This window comes from Nyctibius grandis, chromosome 8 (genome assembly GCF_013368605.1).
Source record: "Nyctibius grandis isolate bNycGra1 chromosome 8, bNycGra1.pri, whole genome shotgun sequence".
NCBI classification, from domain to species: Eukaryota; Metazoa; Chordata; class Aves; order Nyctibiiformes; family Nyctibiidae; genus Nyctibius; species Nyctibius grandis.
Genome location: NC_090665.1, coordinates 40,828,136 through 40,845,461, shown reverse-complemented (window position 1 = coordinate 40,845,461; position 17,326 = coordinate 40,828,136). Strand labels below are relative to the sequence as shown.

General features: G+C 41.6%; 1 protein-coding gene across 1 annotated transcript in view; it reads left to right on the top strand.

Annotated features, from left to right (window-relative positions):
* TRABD2B (TraB domain containing 2B) overlaps window positions 1–17,326 on the top strand; it is a 298,824-nt gene that overhangs the window by 182,766 nt on the left and 98,732 nt on the right. The window contains exon 4 of the mRNA XM_068406852.1: window positions 615–789. Coding sequence (XP_068262953.1) covers window positions 615–789 — 175 coding nt within the window. The remainder of the gene's footprint in view (window positions 1–614; window positions 790–17,326) is intronic.

The window sequence follows — 17,326 nt, the reverse complement described above, 5'->3', positions numbered from 1 at the left end:
ATACCAGGAATGTTCCAGGGATTTGTGTGTTGCAATGCACGGTCTTCTCTGGTGAGACCTAATAGCATGTAAAGCTGCAAGAAAGATGAGGGGGTTTACCCTGTTTACATCTTCCTGTGTCTGGATTTGCTAGCCTTTCCTACTTTTTTTAACTGCTAGGTTATTAAAAACCTAACAGCACATACAAGCCAAATCTTGCAGTCTTTACTCAAGTTCATGGTGACCTTGGCTGAGAACAGATTACAGGACTTGTTCTGGTATTAAATAACCAATGAACTGTGTTGAACCAGCGGAGAATAAAGGTTTTAGTAACTCACCCAAATGTAACACCTAAAATTGCATTCTGCTGAAGGAACAGAGAAAAGTCAAATAGAACTTTAGTTTCATTTACTAAAATACTAGTTTCACTTTTAAAAAAAAAAAGTGTGTTGGTTGGTTATTTTTTTTTTTTCCTTTGTAGAGTTCCCAGCAGCCTTGCAAGCTCTCATTCTCTAATCATTTTGTATATGATAGTGATGTTCAGGTGGTTTAAATAAGGCTAGATTAAAACATCCAGTGTTTTGGGGATTACTTAACCACTGACACCTGAACTATAGTCTCTCTCTCCATTTCAGGTCCCTAACTTCATCAACACAACACTCCCACCCCATGAGCAGGTGACGGCTCAGGAGATAGACAGCTATTTCAGACAGGAGCTCATCTACAAGAGGAATGAGAGGATGGGGAAGAGAGTGATGGCGCTTTTAAGGGAGAACACAGACAAGAGCTTCTTCTTTGCCTTTGGAGCAGGTACAGCATGAATTTTTCTGTTTTACTTGGTTATCATGGTTGGAAGTAAAGTGGTTTGAATGCTTCAAGATTTTGTCTCTGGTCCTCCAGGAAGATTTCTTAGAGGACTTCCCTTTGAAGCTGAAAGGCTTTTGTTTGTCTAAACCTGCTTCTAAAATGCAGTGAGGTGGTATAAGAGGTGGGTTTGGGTCCAGCTGGGCTGTGGACAGGCTGCACTCCTTTGCTTTCCATGCAATGGTAGAAATGTGAAGCTGTGAACACGTTTCATGCTGTTGTGTTTGTTGCCTTCCCAGCCCAGCCTGTGGGCTGCATGGATTGTGTTCACACCATGGTTGTGTTTGTGGCTGCAGGTGTAGGAGATAGTTGAAGTGCCTTTGAATTTGCAAGCCCAGGTACTGATGGCAGTGACCATGGGAATATAGACCTTGCTGTAGTGTAGGCATGTGTGTGTGGCTCAGGGTGCTAGCCTGGGTTTTCTAACCTTTGGGGGTTGCTGTAGTTAGACTTTCTCGATGGGTGACTTAGCTGCTTTCGTGGTGTGTCTGTAGAGACTGGCTGTTTTTGGACCTTGCACAAGTGCATGAGTTATGTGTGTAGCTAAATACCAGCATTTTAAATCATCAAGTAAAAATCCAATGTGTCCCTCTGCCTGTGTAAATTCTGTGAATTCTGCAGAACAAAGATGTCTATAGTACTTCTGTGAGTCTGCGACAGTATGTGCTACTATCCTTTCTCTCACTTTTTTTTTTTTTTCCTTTCCAATGGAATTCACATTTCTGTGTGATAAGAGTATAAATAATAACTGTTCAGGCCCCAGTTCAGCAGAATCCTGAGCACCAGCTTAAGTGGCTCTTTGAGCTCCCTTGACTTCAAGGCAGCCTGAGATTGTCATGCCAAGAACCGACCAGCTCCTCCTGCTCCCTCTCCTTGACAATTTCTCATTTTTGACAGAACTTTGCTTCTCATCCCATGGCTCTCGCTATGAACTTTGGCAACAACTTGCCTTTCGCTACTCACTTCGGTGGGAATTTTGATTAAAGACTGTGGGGTTTAGCAGATACATGCATTTTGATGTATTTATTTTTTGAGTATATCCAGACTGAATTTTCTCAAGGCTGCCTGATAATTCTGTCCAAGAAGTTTTGCTTAACTTTTTTTACAGTAGGAAAATACATCCTGGTGGTTTATAATTGGACAGGGATTCATAAAAAACAGCTTGTCTAAATCGATGGAGCGAGGTTTATCAGAGATTATCAAACATGATGGTTTTGATGTAGTCTCCAGTTCTGTCAGTTCTTTAACCAATATATACTGGAGCTGGGAGGATAAACCGGGCATCATTGCCCACTTGCTATGGTCTGTACATGCTTTTCCTGGGCATCAGTTACAGATCACGGCTTGAGACAGGATCTTGGACTAGGTGGGTCATGGATCTAATCCACTGCAGCTATTTGTATGTGCTAATAACAGAAATGAAATTAAGCAAATGGATACAAATTCCATGTTGCTTTCCATAGAAAGTCATGTCTAAGTTGTGGGAGGTTTGAGCTTTCATTCCCCATCCCCATGGGAGATCACCTACCTGAAACTCCCAGGCAGCATCACATGGGAAAGCTGTTTCATAAAGAGCAAGTCTCATTTTGTCCTTTACTTTCCATTTTTGGTGATGTTAAAAACTGCCTTTGTCACGGAGTTATTTCTTTGTCCCAGCACTGACTGTAGCAGGACAGGACAGACACATGCAGCAGGATTTATTGAAAACTGGGGTGCAGGAGATGCCAAGGAAAGCTTTTTGTTTTGGGTTCTTTGTTCCGCCATCCCTTTGGCCTTTCTCACTAAAGCGGGCCATCCCTGTAGGCCATCCCTACTTTAAGTACAATTAATTCCTCCTCTCTTCTCTGGGGTGTTTTTTTCTTCATGCAGTAAGTACTGAGAAAATTATTAATTTTTCAATGCCAAAACTTTTATGTGGCTGAAGTGCAAGCAAGTTCATTTTCTCTTATGATTCAAATGCAGTTTTTATCGAGAAGGTTTTTGTTGGTGGTTTGTTTTTTTTTTTCCACACACTGAATTATGAGAGTGGTTTTTATTAATACATTTTGTATTTTGCATTCTTATATCTACTTCTTGAATTTTAGGGGGTTTTTTTGGTATGTGCTTGGGTCGTGAATTCAAATTGTTCTCCAAAACCTTGAGGGTTTGGTTTTGCTTTTTATAAAAGTGAAGGGTGTTTTTGATGAAAGTTGAGGCTTTCACATATCCCCATGAATTCTGAAGTGCAAAATTTTAGGAATGCACCTTTGGTTAGGAGAGGCATCGTAGAGTCTGCAGGAGTGCATTTGTTCTCAGAACAGTGCAAATGTTATTTCAGTTCATTTAAGATTCTGCATATTTAAGACTAACATGATGGAGAGGAAATAATTTGGAAAAAATATTCAGGATAATGTACTCCAAAAGGTATTGTTTGTATGCTAAGCATGATCACTGCATTAATCCATTTATTTTGAGGATATTGGAACAAATGAATGAATAATAATTTGATTATATATGTATATTATGAATTGGTTTCCAAATTTCCTAATCTCCATCATAGTTTCTGGGAAGGAATAAATGTAATAAAAACCGTGCGGGCAAATAAAATTAGGAAAATAAGTGGTGTTTTCCTAAATAAGAAACTAAGCCTGTTATGAGAAAAGCACCTTGGAAAAACTTCACCAAACGCAATGTTATGGACTGGGGCTGCTGTAGGAGGGAGTCCCAAGCCCTGCACCATGATTCATTTGAACTCGTTGGCATCCTGTAACTCAGAGGTGTAACTGAGCCAAGGGGCTTGGGGACAGGGTCCTACCCTGAAAACAGCCCTCCTGAGGCAGAGCCCTGCATGGTTCCTCTGGTGGCCTCCCCATGGGGAGCCATACCTTGTGGAAACTGCCGGAGTTGGGTTTGCATGGCTTTTGCACAGTTCTACGCAGCGATTGAAGCCCTGTTATTCTGTTGGGGCACCATCCTCAGCTTGATTTGAGGTCCCAGTGCTGTGGATGGGTAGTTCAGTAGTGTCTAAAATTGAATTAGTATTATGAGCTTGTCTAAGCCAGGAAACACCATGCAGGTGTCTTTGCAAATTACAGTCTGGTTCGGTTCAGCGTATCCTTCTCAACTACTGCAGCAGCAAGATGTTTCATAGACTCCTCCAGGACTATGTACTGTTGTTTAGAACAACAACAACAAACACAAACAAAAAAAACAAACCGCACGTGGGTCACCATGACCAAAAGCAGTTGTTTACAGGATGAAAACCATGACTGGGTTCAGCTGTAAAACAAGGTGGTGATATCCTGGCTGCCTGGGGTGCAGGAGCCCAGCACTGCTGAGCTGGAGGATGCTGGTGTCTGTCAGCAGAAAGCATGGTTAATGTGTGGGTTTGGACTGGCAGGAATCCCTTCTGGGTTGAAACATGGTAGAGTGTAAAGCCCTGTCCCTGTAACAATAAATGTACTTTACCATCAGAAAAACCATAGCACACCCAGCGTAAACTGAATTCCCACCTGGCTGGATGAAAACATGTGGCTGGAGGGGAGTGCAGGTGGAGGGAGACATGGCAACTCCTCTCACCAGATCTAAATAACCTTCACATGAGGCAAGATCCCACGCCCTGGTCCCACCAGATCTGGTAGGTCAGGTCACCACTGGAAACATCCCCTCTGGTTTCCAATGGAAGAGGATCCAACCCAAGGAAAGGTGCAAGGAATAAAAATTGCGTGGAAGTTGGTGCAGAGTGGCACTGGGGTGCAGCTGGAGTCACCCTGGGAAAAACACTGCTGTTTTTCTGAAAAATGCTTATTTCCCAGTAAAGCTAGGGCCACTGGGCTCAGTGGAATAGAGCAGGCAATTAATTTAGTTATCTGTGCAACTCTGCATGTTTATGGCTGTTTATTAGCTATTTTATACATAGAATTTCTACCTTCTTCATCTTGCCTTGCTTTTAAATGAAGGCTAATCAAAATCTTTCAGCTGATAGTTTTTCAGTAGAAAACTGGGCATTTGGGGAAAACAGAATTTTTCTGTTTACTTCTGAAAAAGCAAGTCCACTTCTTGCAGCCATCTGTCAAAATCCCAAGTGACTGGATGTCGTTGTTCTCCTCTGTAAACTGGGATTCCCAGTTAAACTGTTCTGCTATGTGCCACTTAGAGCTGAGCTGCAAAAACCTCGTGGTGCATCATAGGAGAGGGGGTTCAGAGTCAGGTCCATAACTGAGCACAAGGCTGTGAAACATGGAACAGGCAAGTCCTGGGAACGAAGGAGTGGTAAGGGGACAGGCATTTGAATATCCAAGCAAGCTGAGATAAACCAGTTTTTATCTGTTAACAGTTTTTAAAAGTGAAGCAAAGCATTTTTATGCTGTTGAAAGGTTTGGGGGGAGTTTTGTTGTTGTTTTTTCCAGTCAGAAGTACTAAAACTAAAAAATTACACAATTCTAAATGGAGCTTTTCAGTTCTCTGCCATTTATAAAAATGAAAAGTAGACTTTTCAATAGATTTCCCCCTTCCCTGCCCTCCATGGCATTACTCGCAATTTAAATGCATTGGAGCAGTTCAGACTTTTAACTTATTCCTTTGTAAAACATGTAGAAATGAAAATAGCCATTTATTCTTTCTACTTTCATTTCTTCCTCCTCTCCAAGAAAAATACAGGCTTTGGGTAAAATGGGACCTAGCTTTATACCCAGCTCTGTACACTTGATTCTTTTCCTGCCAGGGTTTACCGTATTCAGACTTAATGTGAAAATCTCACCATACCTACATTCACAGTCACTATACTCTAGTAATGAAACAGCATTTATTGTTTGTGCAGTTAAATTATATTTTTTGGGTAACAGGCATGGTAATTTTTCCCTTTGAATGAATAAAGGTAACTGAATAGACTACATTCAAGTAAAATTTGTGGGTTTGCTTGTTTTTTGTGTTTTGAAAATCCATCCTGCTAGGAATTATTGATCCATAATAACAGTGAAGTGTCTTAGACATGATATATACAGGCAATTTATAAAGGTCCATTTACAGTCAGGAAAGAGAGATGCAGCCAAGAGCACATGGACTGTTAAAAAGAGTTAATATTTTGGCAACTAAGACTATACACATGAAGTCAGTGTTTAACAAAAAAATCACTCTGGTTTATTTCATTTTTATGGGCAAATAATTTTCAAGTAACACTTATGATAACAGATGGATAAATTTATGTCTGCAGTTAATTTGAACGATAATTTCCTTAGGATGTTTTACTTACTTGCATTTCTTTCTTTTATGAGAGCTGTCAGTTTTGTAGCTGAGCTGGATTTACTGCTTCAGATATTCGGATGCTGCTCCAGTTCACAATGTTTATTAGCAGCCAAATCAGTAGGCTTTAAGACAGTGGTTTTGGTTATTTAAAATAATAAATACATCATGGAGAATATTGTTTTAGTGCTGAGAGCAAGCTGAAATGCAAGTACCATAGCATCTCCCACAGCATGAGGGGAATCAAACTGTATCTGGACCACAGTCCTGCAGTGGAGGAAAGTTTTTCCACCCCACCAGGTCCAGGCAGCCCCCTGTGTCTGACAGGTCGGAGAAGACCCGGGCTGTTGTCCATGGTGTGGTGGAAGTCAGAGCAGACTGGTGACCACAGCTCCTGATGAAGTCTGTGTGTGTTAACAGGGATCGATGTGTGTGAAAGTCAGACCTCTTTTGCTCAGCTGTAGGCTTAGGTGGCTCAGATCAGGTACCTACTTGTTGATGGATTAGGTTTAAATTTCTGAGATGTTCTACAGGAAAAAAAGGATACAGGCTCTGTTGTAGATGTCTGTGTGCTCCCATGAAAGCAGAGGTATTTGTTCCAGAGCAGGAACAGCAGAAGTAGATTTTGATTGTTTCTGTGCTCAGAACAGGTGAATTCCTTCCCCATCGTGCAGAGTTTTCTCAGCCAGCATTAGGCAGGCAATGTCATCAGTAATGATTCTGATCATCATAAATTAGACTGTTAACAATAATCATAGAATAGATGGGGTTGGAAGGGACCTTTAAAGGTCATCTAGCCCAGCCTCTCAAACAATAATGTTACATGTTGTTTCCGAAGTCTATTGTAAATGTTATCTGGTGGTTCTTCATAATGGGACTCAGAAGTGGGTTGCACTGTTTTCACCAGGGAAAGGGAGAATTGTGCAACTTTTCTATAGGATGGGGTTGGTGTGAGAGCACAGTGAGAATTTAAAATCTCCTTCTCCTAGTCTTCAGCTCCAGCTCTTTCCCTTTTGTCCTCTCTACAAAGGATTCCCAAGGGGAATTTCAGTACACATCATTTTAGATACTGGAGATACTAAAGATAGGAACAGTCTCACCCTTCACCTTCTGGAGTGAGTAGGGAGCGACAGACATCTCCAAGGTGGCTCAGGACTTGCATGGTCTTGATCACCACTGAGATGTGCTTATTTTTCTCCAAAAACTAAAGAGCGCCTGGGGACATACCCAGATGATGTCACTGCCTTGAACATACTCCATCCATGGCTAAAAAGGTGACCACAACTGAGCTGGAACATGATGGCTCTTGAATTTGGGCAGGGTGGGAAGATGGGGGGAGGTGGAGGTGGGATTTTTTTTGTTACTGGAAACCATTTCTCTACTCAGTAGTTTGGGAAAGGAAGGAAGTGATGGATACTATATGCAGCTTAAATGCAAGTAATTAAAATCCAGAGAGCCTTTGTGAAAGCCATTAGCACCTGCCACCAGATCTGGCACTCAGGTTCACATATGTTTCTTGAAAGTGTTTTTTCAAAAGGGAAATGCCTTGAGGCCGCCATCCAACTGCACACTGAGGGATGGGGGTTTACAGATGTTGAATATGCAAATAGCTGTTTTGCACTCCCAACTGATGCAATGCTGGGTGCAAATTGGGCATGAAGTTACACCCACTGTTGTACCGCTGGGAACCAACTCAGCCTGGCATTGGAAGCCAAGTCCTCCATCTTCCAGGACTGTGCAGCTCTTTCTCATTTCCATTCTTCATCTTAGATCCTCTGTAGAACATAAAAGAAAAACTAAAAAAAAGAAAAGAAAAGAAAAAAGGAAACACTTGCAGGCTGAAATATAAAGAGACTTTATCCCCCCGGTCAGATGTCCTGGTCCAACACTGATTAGTGGTGCTACTGACATCACTAGCACAGTTCATCAGCGGGTTGTCTCAGTGGAGCAAGAAGTTGGTGACCAGGAGATTGGACTTGGCGAGCCTACAAAAGAGAAGAAAAGGGTGAATTAACAGTTTGCAGATGCTAGAATTCCCTCTGCTCATGTTATTTGGGCATCCAGATGCTTATAGTGAGGTCGGCCTGTTTTTGTACGTGGACTTCTTTTACTATTAGTTTCTAAGGCAAAGTATCACTTTGCTTTTAAAAATAAACTTGCATACTAATTTTTACCAAAACCATGTAACTGATTCATTTAAAAGTCTGCATTGAACAGGCAATGCCTGATTCTCTTTTCAGACACACTGTTGCACATCAGGAGATACTCCACTGGGGAAAAGCTTGTTCCAAGTGCAAATCCAGCCTGTAGCCTTAAAAAAAAAAAAAAAAAAAAAAAAAAAAAAACCACAACAACAACAAAAACCCACAAACACGGCAGAACTTTTTTAATGTACATTGATCTTGTATAATATGGAGGTTTGGAAGCCCCTGAATATTTGCTTTTCACCTGAAGCTTAAATCAGCAAAGAGAGAGTGCCTGAGTTAGGGAGGCCAAAATAAACCTGCCTGCACTACCCTATTGTAAAAAAGGGAACTACTATTCTGAAGGCTGATTCCTCTAATTCTGATTTAAGAAAAACTTCTATTGTATAATAAGATATTAATCATAGAAACACAATATATATGCAATGGTTAGAGCTATCTTGAGGCTGCTGTCACCTGTACCAATCAAGGAAGGCAAGAGACATAGCAAGTGAAAGGACAGATTCGTGTAATCGGGTTTGCACTTTGCTTTTTCTCCTGACATGTCACCACCTAAACTGTTGAGGGAAGCTGGACAAGCCCTGGATTCCCTTAGGTAGTGCGGTGGAGAATTCATCATGCTCAACGGGGAGTCCTGCCTGGCCGCTTCTCGCCATTGCATTTATCGTTGCTCCACTGAAGGAGGGTACAGCCCCAAATCCAGGCCTTTATGTTTGCTAGCTGCAGGTATTCAAGTAAATGTTAAAAGCAAGTAAAACGGGCCTTGCAAACCACAATGTATAAGTTTACCATCTCTGGTGTAATTCTTCCTGTGATGAATGGGGAAAGTTGCCTGTATGCAGTAGGATTTTGGTTTAAAGAAATGCGTACATTAATGTCAGCTCCTCTGGGTCCCTGACATTTTCATATCATATTTATTATTACGCCTGTGCCAAGTTCTACTGTATAAGTCTGATTCTGCCTGTTTTCAAAGAAAAGAAAGCTATATTGGCCTCTCTTGTCCTATAATATAGAGATTTTGGCTATGCCCTTGCTGTATTTCTCTTCAACGTTTGATATGTAAAAACATAGACATAATTCGGGAATTTTTCTCTTTTCAGAACTGCAAAGAATCATGAGAGATTTGCACCCAGGCTTAAGCACTCTGCTGAATAGGAATGGGCTTAAACATGGGATGAGGTACTCTTTCACCCACACATATATGCAAGAACTTGCTGTGGAACTTACAGGCCACCCTATAAGCTCTCAGGAGACCGGGCAGAGGTCCCATATAACTCTAGATTTCATAAGGGGGGTGTTGAAATCAATATATGGATGCCAGACAATTCATCACTTTCCATCCCAACATTGTCTCATCGGGAAATTCCCAACCAGCTTTAACAGCGATATTGGGTAGATTTTCAAAAGGGGAATGTGGAGAACCTGAAGACTGGCAACGTTCCTCTAACACTGAGGTTTCTGTGGGATGCTTGTGTGAAAAGGCAAACAGGATACAGATTGCAAAGGATCCAAGGATCTTGTGTGCTACCTGCAGTAATTAAGATGTCTCCTCACCCAAGTGTAGTTTCAGTCACCCTGCTGTGTGGTGTTGTCCCAGAGCAGAAGGAAATTTGGCTACACAATTTCCTTAAATTCAGAGCCTAGAATGCTAGCACAAAATGCCTCAGCAGTGTTTCATGTTAATGCGAGCTGACAGGGTTGACGTGGGTTCATGTTCCTTTCTGCTTCCCCTCCTGCCTGGGTGGTTACTCCAGTGGAGGAGCATGGATGTCTCAAGGCACCCTAGACTACCTCAGCTGTATCCCCTGCAACTCCACTGTCAGAGCCTCAGGCTATTAGAAGGAGCTAGGAAGAGAATTTAGTGGAGCAAGGAACCAGTTTGTCCTGCTCATGGTGTTGGTCTCCCACAGGTTCAAGCCATTTCTGACCAGTTTTAGGGCCAAGTTGTGGGAGAACTGCATATGGAGAAGAACCAGTGATGATCTTGATGCACTGGAAAGACAGGGCATGACTGCTGGCTAGAGTTAGTTGTTTTGCAAAAGTAGATGTGAAGGTGAAAGCTTTGAGAAGCCTGGCTGTAATTTATGTGGATTTCTTTAGGGTTTTTACTGGTATGGAAACTGGGACTGGAAATCTCATTAAACTGGGCGTTCTTGTGAGAGTTCCAGGTTTTCTTGGTCATGGTTATGCCAGGAATACCATCAGAGCAAACTCGCTGAGAAAGGATTTATGGATTTGGGATCAGATCCTGTTCTCACTGAATTAATGGTAGTTCTGCAACTGACATCAAGGTGACTGGCGTATGTACCTGGATGAGACAACACTTATTTGCCATTCCAGTTCTTTAATCTAGGCTGCTGCTTTCACGTTACTGGAAAACATCAATGCCCTCTTTATAAGCCTATTAAATCCCAGTTCCATTGTTATTTTCTCTGGTAGATCAGAAGAGACGCGTTAAGGAAAAGAAAACGTGTGTGCAATATACCTCTGCCCAAAAAAAATATTTAAATATCAGAAATGTAAAGTGAAGATAGAATTACTTAGGCAGAAGGGAAGTAATTAGAGCTCCAGCCAGCAAGGAGAGATGTCGTAAACTTTAGTTATTCACCTCTTAGACATTCAAAACACAAACTCTGCCACTGTTCAGCCATTTTATAGAGGCCTGTAGAAAGCAACAGAGGTCTGTTGGACAAAATTGCTCTGGTGGCAACTAAAACTAGGCTCAAACCCAAGTCCAATAGCTAAGCTGCCATCTGAAATTGGAAAAAGTTTGGGTTCATGCCTGAATCTCTGCTCCCTTTCTGCTCTGTGCAATAGACCTAATGAAACCCTGAGTCTGGATTTGGCTGATGGGGAGTGAGAAGCAACTCGAATCTGTGGAAAATGTTGCTGTTTCAGATTGGTTTTTAAAAAGATTAGTAACAGAATTTCAAAATATGGGAATTCTTAGCAAAAATGGAGAACACTGGTGTGCTGGTACTGGGGTGCTGCTTTTGGTAGAAGCTCCAGAGCTGTGGCTGCTGGAAGCCCACAGGTGACTGGCCTGGAGGTGGGTAGCCCCAGAGGTTTAGCTCTTGGTAGACAAAGTTGCTGAACAGTTGTGAACCGAAACATGGCAAAATATGATTTCAGAACTGCCAGGCTTTACTCCTATTCACTTCCAGACAGGCAGTGGGAAAGAGGAGGCAGATGAATGAGCAAAAAGCTGGATGAATCCATCCTGGAACTTCTGTTTCTCAAGATATATTTAATGAGACCTACCAAATGCTTTGATTTTGATAAAGGTTCTGTCCCTGGCAGAAAGTGAAATCTCCATCATTTTCCTGGAATAATGTTGCAGGTCTGAAACCTGTGACTTTTATCTAAAATAAATAACTTGAGTATTTTTAGTATTTTTCTGTGCTTTATTATGGGAAATACCTTAAATACTGAGGTTTGCAAACTTCTTAAAATTGTATTTATACACTGAAGGTAAATGGAGAGAAAAATCAAATGCCACCACTGGGTTAACTCAGTATGAAATTTGGCACCAGTTTTCAGTATTTATACAGAATTCACATTCACTTTGTGTTTTTCCTTGAGGTGTTTGAGGTACAGTGAAACTGCTGTGAGGTTCTTATCACTTAGCAATCTGGTCTGGTTCCAGTTGAAAACTTTGCAGTATCTCTCACTGGGAGGATTGGTTTAAAAGGAACAGAAATCTGCCAAAGAAATAAAGACTTCATTATTGACATCAATGCTATTTTTTAATCTGGTTTCCTAAGGAAATGAGGCTTAAGCAATCATGGTGTTTGTGAGTATGCATGTGTGTATATAGGTGCGTGTGAATATATCTTTCCCCGTTGTAAATTTTTCATCTGTTGGCTCATTATAATCAAACTTGACAGATGGCTAGAGTCTCCAAGATAATAAGTTCTTGCATGCTTCATGAAAATAAGTGATTGGCTAGAAGAAAAAGAAATTCATAGTGCGCACCCACTGAAACAGCACAGCATGAATTCGACTTTTATTAGATCTCAGAAAATCACTATGGGAGAGGGAGGTGAGACACATCTCCATAGATAACTGCACTTTATTGGTTCCTCTGCATGTGGGAGGATGTAGCATATAGTATACATATCAGTCATGGCACAGTTTGAACAGAACGATGATGTTTAGAGTAAATAGTTATTATCTAGAGTATCTCAGGAGCCACATGTTACTTCTGGGCTGCCCTCTAATGAGGTTCATTCTCAAGTCCAGAGCAAATCAAGGAGCAGGTTTGTGAATGTGACTGAGGCATGGCTCCAGGACTCTCTATAAACCTAATGAGTCATGGGCACTCAAACTGTGCAGCCTCACTACTGCTAATTGGCCAAGTGTGCCATCAACCATGCCCAAAAATGTTCTTAAGTAGCCAAGGGGTTAAAAGAGCATCAGAAACTCCTGCGAGTCGAGGAGGCAGCCTGGGGCAGCATTCCTGTGTGCAGAGCTCAGGAACTCTTTCGCCAGAATGAAGGTCATTCCCTTGAGAGCTGAAACAGCTCACTGGCAATGGGGAACAAAATTAAGAAACAAAGGAAAGAGTAAAGCATGACCTGGAGGAAGGTGGTTTTGCAACATTAGCGTATCAGACAAGGGGATGGTTGTCACTTAGCACTTGGAGAAGATACTCAGAAAACATTGTAATGAGGACAGTACTTGAAACCTTTCCAGAGTAAAATAGAGAGGGAGATCAAAAAAGCTAAGCCAGAGTTAGTTCTTAATTTTTTTTTTTCCTTCAGATTGAAAATTATGTATCTAATATCTTGGTAACAGTGATAACTATTGGGGTGGGACTCTCCCTCTTGAACTGTAGGTGTTTGAAAGTTCAGTGCATCTTCTGTGTAAGATCATCAGGTTCCTTTCAAACCCCCAGAGGACGAATCCTCCCACTTATCTCAGATGCATGTTTTAAGATGGAAGGAATTGCACTCTGGAGACATCTTTCCACTGACTACAGAGGAAACCTAGAAAACTGGCCTCCAACAGATGCCTGACTTTCACATGACTGGGATTAATTGAACCCTGAGAGCAGGAGTCAAGAATTCAGGGTGTTTTGTCCTTACCTCTACCTGACCTTGAGCAAGCCGCTCAGTGTACTAAGCTCTCCGTGAGCAATGTTTTGCGTTGCTGCCAATGGCAGAGCCTTATTAGTCCTGAGGAAAAATTGCAAGCAGAAGACTGACACTGGATTGCTTTATATCATGCCTTGGAGAGCATCTTGGCATGGCCTCTAGGGGAAAAGAAAGCCCTCTGTCACCAGCTCTGGAAAACTCCAGGAGAGGGAGCAGTAACACCCCCCTACCGTAACAGTGCGCAACTCTTGCATCTTATCATGTGATACAGTTGAAGCCCAAGGTTGCCCAACCATTTTGTTCACTGTTCAGATCCCCCTGTAAGCCCCAGCGCTCAGAGCAAGCTTTCCATCTTTGTGACTGCATAGAAGAGATGTCTTCAGACATGCAGAAGTGTAAAACGTTTCCGTCTTTCCTCACCTCTTGGCTGGAGGGAGAGAAAGCCACTCTGGTGCAAGCGCAGTCATTCATAAGCCTGGTCTGCCTGGAGCTGTGCAAGGAAACAAAACCACTGACAAGAGAGCAGGCTCTTGTTTCTGTTTGTCAAGGATGGTTATCCCCTTTTGCAAGGGAAGAAGCAAGCAGTCAAAACCAAAAAAAAGATGTTTTGACATAGCATGTGTCTGACTTCTTGCTGTTCTCTTAAAGCAGTGACCAGGCCAGATCTGTTGAAGTGCTGTCAATGAGGAGTGATTCAGACCTGGAGACCCTCTGAAAGAGCCTTCTGATGTAACTTGTCTTTTTGCATGCAAGATGTAGAGAAAAATAGGAAGGTGGGTGGGTGTTTTGGTTTGGTTTTTTAGTATTATGGAGAGACTCACTAGATAGTCTCCTGTGGGGCCACTCACTGAGCCTGTAGTATTTATTCAGCATCTCCCTGAAACAGCAGCATCTTGGAAGTTGTCTTCCTGAATTTACATTCCCAGTTCAATCATCTCCCACACAATAAAAGCTCCAGTGTTGGCTTGCCTTTAACTTCTGTGCTGCGCAGTGCTCCTGTCAAAAGGGAGCCCTTCCTCCTAGTGTTTTTGTTGTTCTTAATACCTGCCAATCACCCCACTTGCCTTTGCCCAAAGTTTGTTGTCTTTGCAGTTGGTCACAGTGTGAGCTACCAAAAACCTCGCTGAGCTTGACGGGGTATTCTGTTAGCCTAACCCTAACACATGATCTTCCACCTCGCCAGCACACAAAGGGCCTTTTCACCAGCCCACCACAGCTCGAAGATTTCATTTCATGTGTTAAAATTAATCTGTATTTATTGCCACTTATCTTAAATGGCTAACAATATCAAGAGTTTAAAAAGTGCTTTTAATGTCAAACTGGGTCAATTAAAAATCTACTTAAAATATTTGCAAAACTTCTAGCCTGAAAGTTGCCCCCTCAGTCTGCTGTTAACCAAAATGTTTTAAATAAATACATGCAGCTTGAGCAGACTGACATTTTGTAAAATTCCCCTTGATATTTTAGTAGAATCTAGGATTAATTTTCTCACTCCTACGTTCACTTGCCTTTTTTATAAAAGGTGAAAAATGAATAATACTTTAGATGGTTATAAATATTTGAAAGATTGTTTCAATCAATTAAAAAACTCAGGAGGTAGACTCAAAACTTTTAATGCCAGAAGAGACCATTAGATTGATCAATCTGATCTCCTGGAATTTCATCCTGTTCTTCTGTGGTCCCTAATAGCATGTGTTTAACTCTGAGCTTCAAACCATGGGCCACAAGTAACAATTTTATAAACTCCTTCAGTATTGTGTGTGAGCATTGGAAATAAAGTACTAGAACATAAAATATTAAAAAAGTTGGGTTTTACTGAAGATGGCTGGAGGAATCCACTTTTTCCTCTTCCGGAAAAGCCCCCAGTTTTGCCTTGAACTTTTTTTTTTTTTAAAACAAAAGCTCAGTTGGCAGGATGGCCTTAATAAATTATGTGAAATAAGTGCTGGTGTACTGCCCATGAGAACTCTGAACTCTTATGTAGTTCAGCCATGGTTGCACCGTGTTAGGATGGTGACACGCATCACACAAAGTCCCAAGAGGGACCCCCAGGTAGGACTTAGTTGCGTTGGATACAGTAGATGCACAGAGTGAGATCCCACTCTGGGGGAATTACCTACCTAAACTAAAGGTCTGTCTGTGTGGAGCCATTTGGACTTTAAGCTCTGATCCTCCAACACTTACATTTTCAGTGAGCAGCGACATTAATGAAGCTTGGTTTCCTATGGTTTTAGGTCATTTGCTTGGATTCCCGGCAGTCTAATAAGATTTGAACTGTAGCTGAGGCATTTCTATTAATTAGGGCATTCGTATTATCTTTATGGGTCTCTGATGTCCCTAATAAGGCTCACCCTGTAACTTTTCTTCCTGCAGGAGAGAGTGGTGAGTCTCTATCCAGCCATCTGTTTTCATAAAATACATAAGAAAGGACTGTCTTGGAGACAGCTGCTCTTCTGTCTAATAGATTTGAAATTTCCCTGTGGGTTCAGAATATTTCGAGGAGATAATAAAAACAAAAGCATATGCACAAAGGGGCAGCAGGATCCTGTAAGCATCGTGTTCTTTGAAAACAAGGTTAAAATGAAACTGCCGTATTTATGCAGTGTAAATATTGCACATCTTGAGGACACCAAATGGTTTTGATCATTTCTTTAGTCATTTCTTCTTGTAGAATATTTAATTAAACAAATCTGGCTTTCTCAAGTTATCTGTAGGTCCACTTTTATAGGTTGGGGTGGAAACACGTCTTGAAGAATTTCTTTTGTGTAAGAAATAACGTGAAAAAATACTCTTTTTACTGCTTGCCATCCATAAAAAGAGTGTGATTATGTTGATTTGGAGGAAAGCAATTGTTCTTAGATATCAGTGTTGTAATGAATGCAAAGATATTGGCTTGTGGATGTGCTTTTATTGCTCGTTAGTTGCTGTTCTATTTGTTATTCTCTTCAGTTTTGTTTTTAATCTTAGTCACTGTATCAAGAAGGCAAGTAATGCTGGTGACTAATTGCATCCCAAGAATGGTAAATGGCGCAAAGCTGACAGCCTGCAAACTAGTCATAGACTGAAATATGTTCACATAAACTATTTTTTTTTAAATGCTTGCAAGCAGGAATGCTGTGAGTTTCCCATTACTGCTTTTCATTCCCAGATTACTGAGTAATGAACTGTCAGCCTGGTTCCAGCCATGTGCGGCATGGAGCCTTACGTGGCCCTGATTCGATTATATTCTCCTCTTCGGATCTGACAAAAACGTTTCACTTGAAACAGTCAGGTTTGAGATGTTTTTGCAGACCATTGCCTTTGGCAATGTTAACCAAGGCCCCAACAGGCCCTTATCCCGGACAAGGACTACTGCCTTAGACTGACCTTTTGTTAAAATTATTCATTTCCTCAAAGAGCCATTAAGAGACTGTGTGTTAATACTCAGAGCTTTCTTGCACAGATCCCGGTACCAAAGTGCTTGGGGCAGCTTCACAGGAGGCCAGTGATGACAAGCTGAGAAGTGTAACAACAAGGAGGTGAAATCTCTGAAATCTGGTGGCAGTGTGCAGTAATAGAGGAAAACAGTTTCCCAGTTTCCCATCAGATGGACTAGCCTAGCTCTATGCATCTCTGCTAGGAACACTTGAACCCAGAGGCTAATTTCCCTTGCAGTTGATGGGAGGTAGAAGTTCATGTGGTTATGTTCCTGTTTGGAAAGAGGTGGCTTTGGCAAGAGGAGGAAGTTTGTTAATGTTCCCATTCAGGAAAAGGCTGTGATGTAAACTCTCACTCACTCCTTACCAGGTATTGGAAAAGGGACTCATTCTCCAAACACAGATCCATAGGAAAACATACTTTGCTGGTTCCACTGATCAGGAAAAATCTTGTATTTTAATGATATTTTCTAGTAAACTTAAGTGTTCAGGATTCTGCAGGCTCTCAGCTCCTCATCTGCTTCCATTGGATGCAGAGAATGAAATA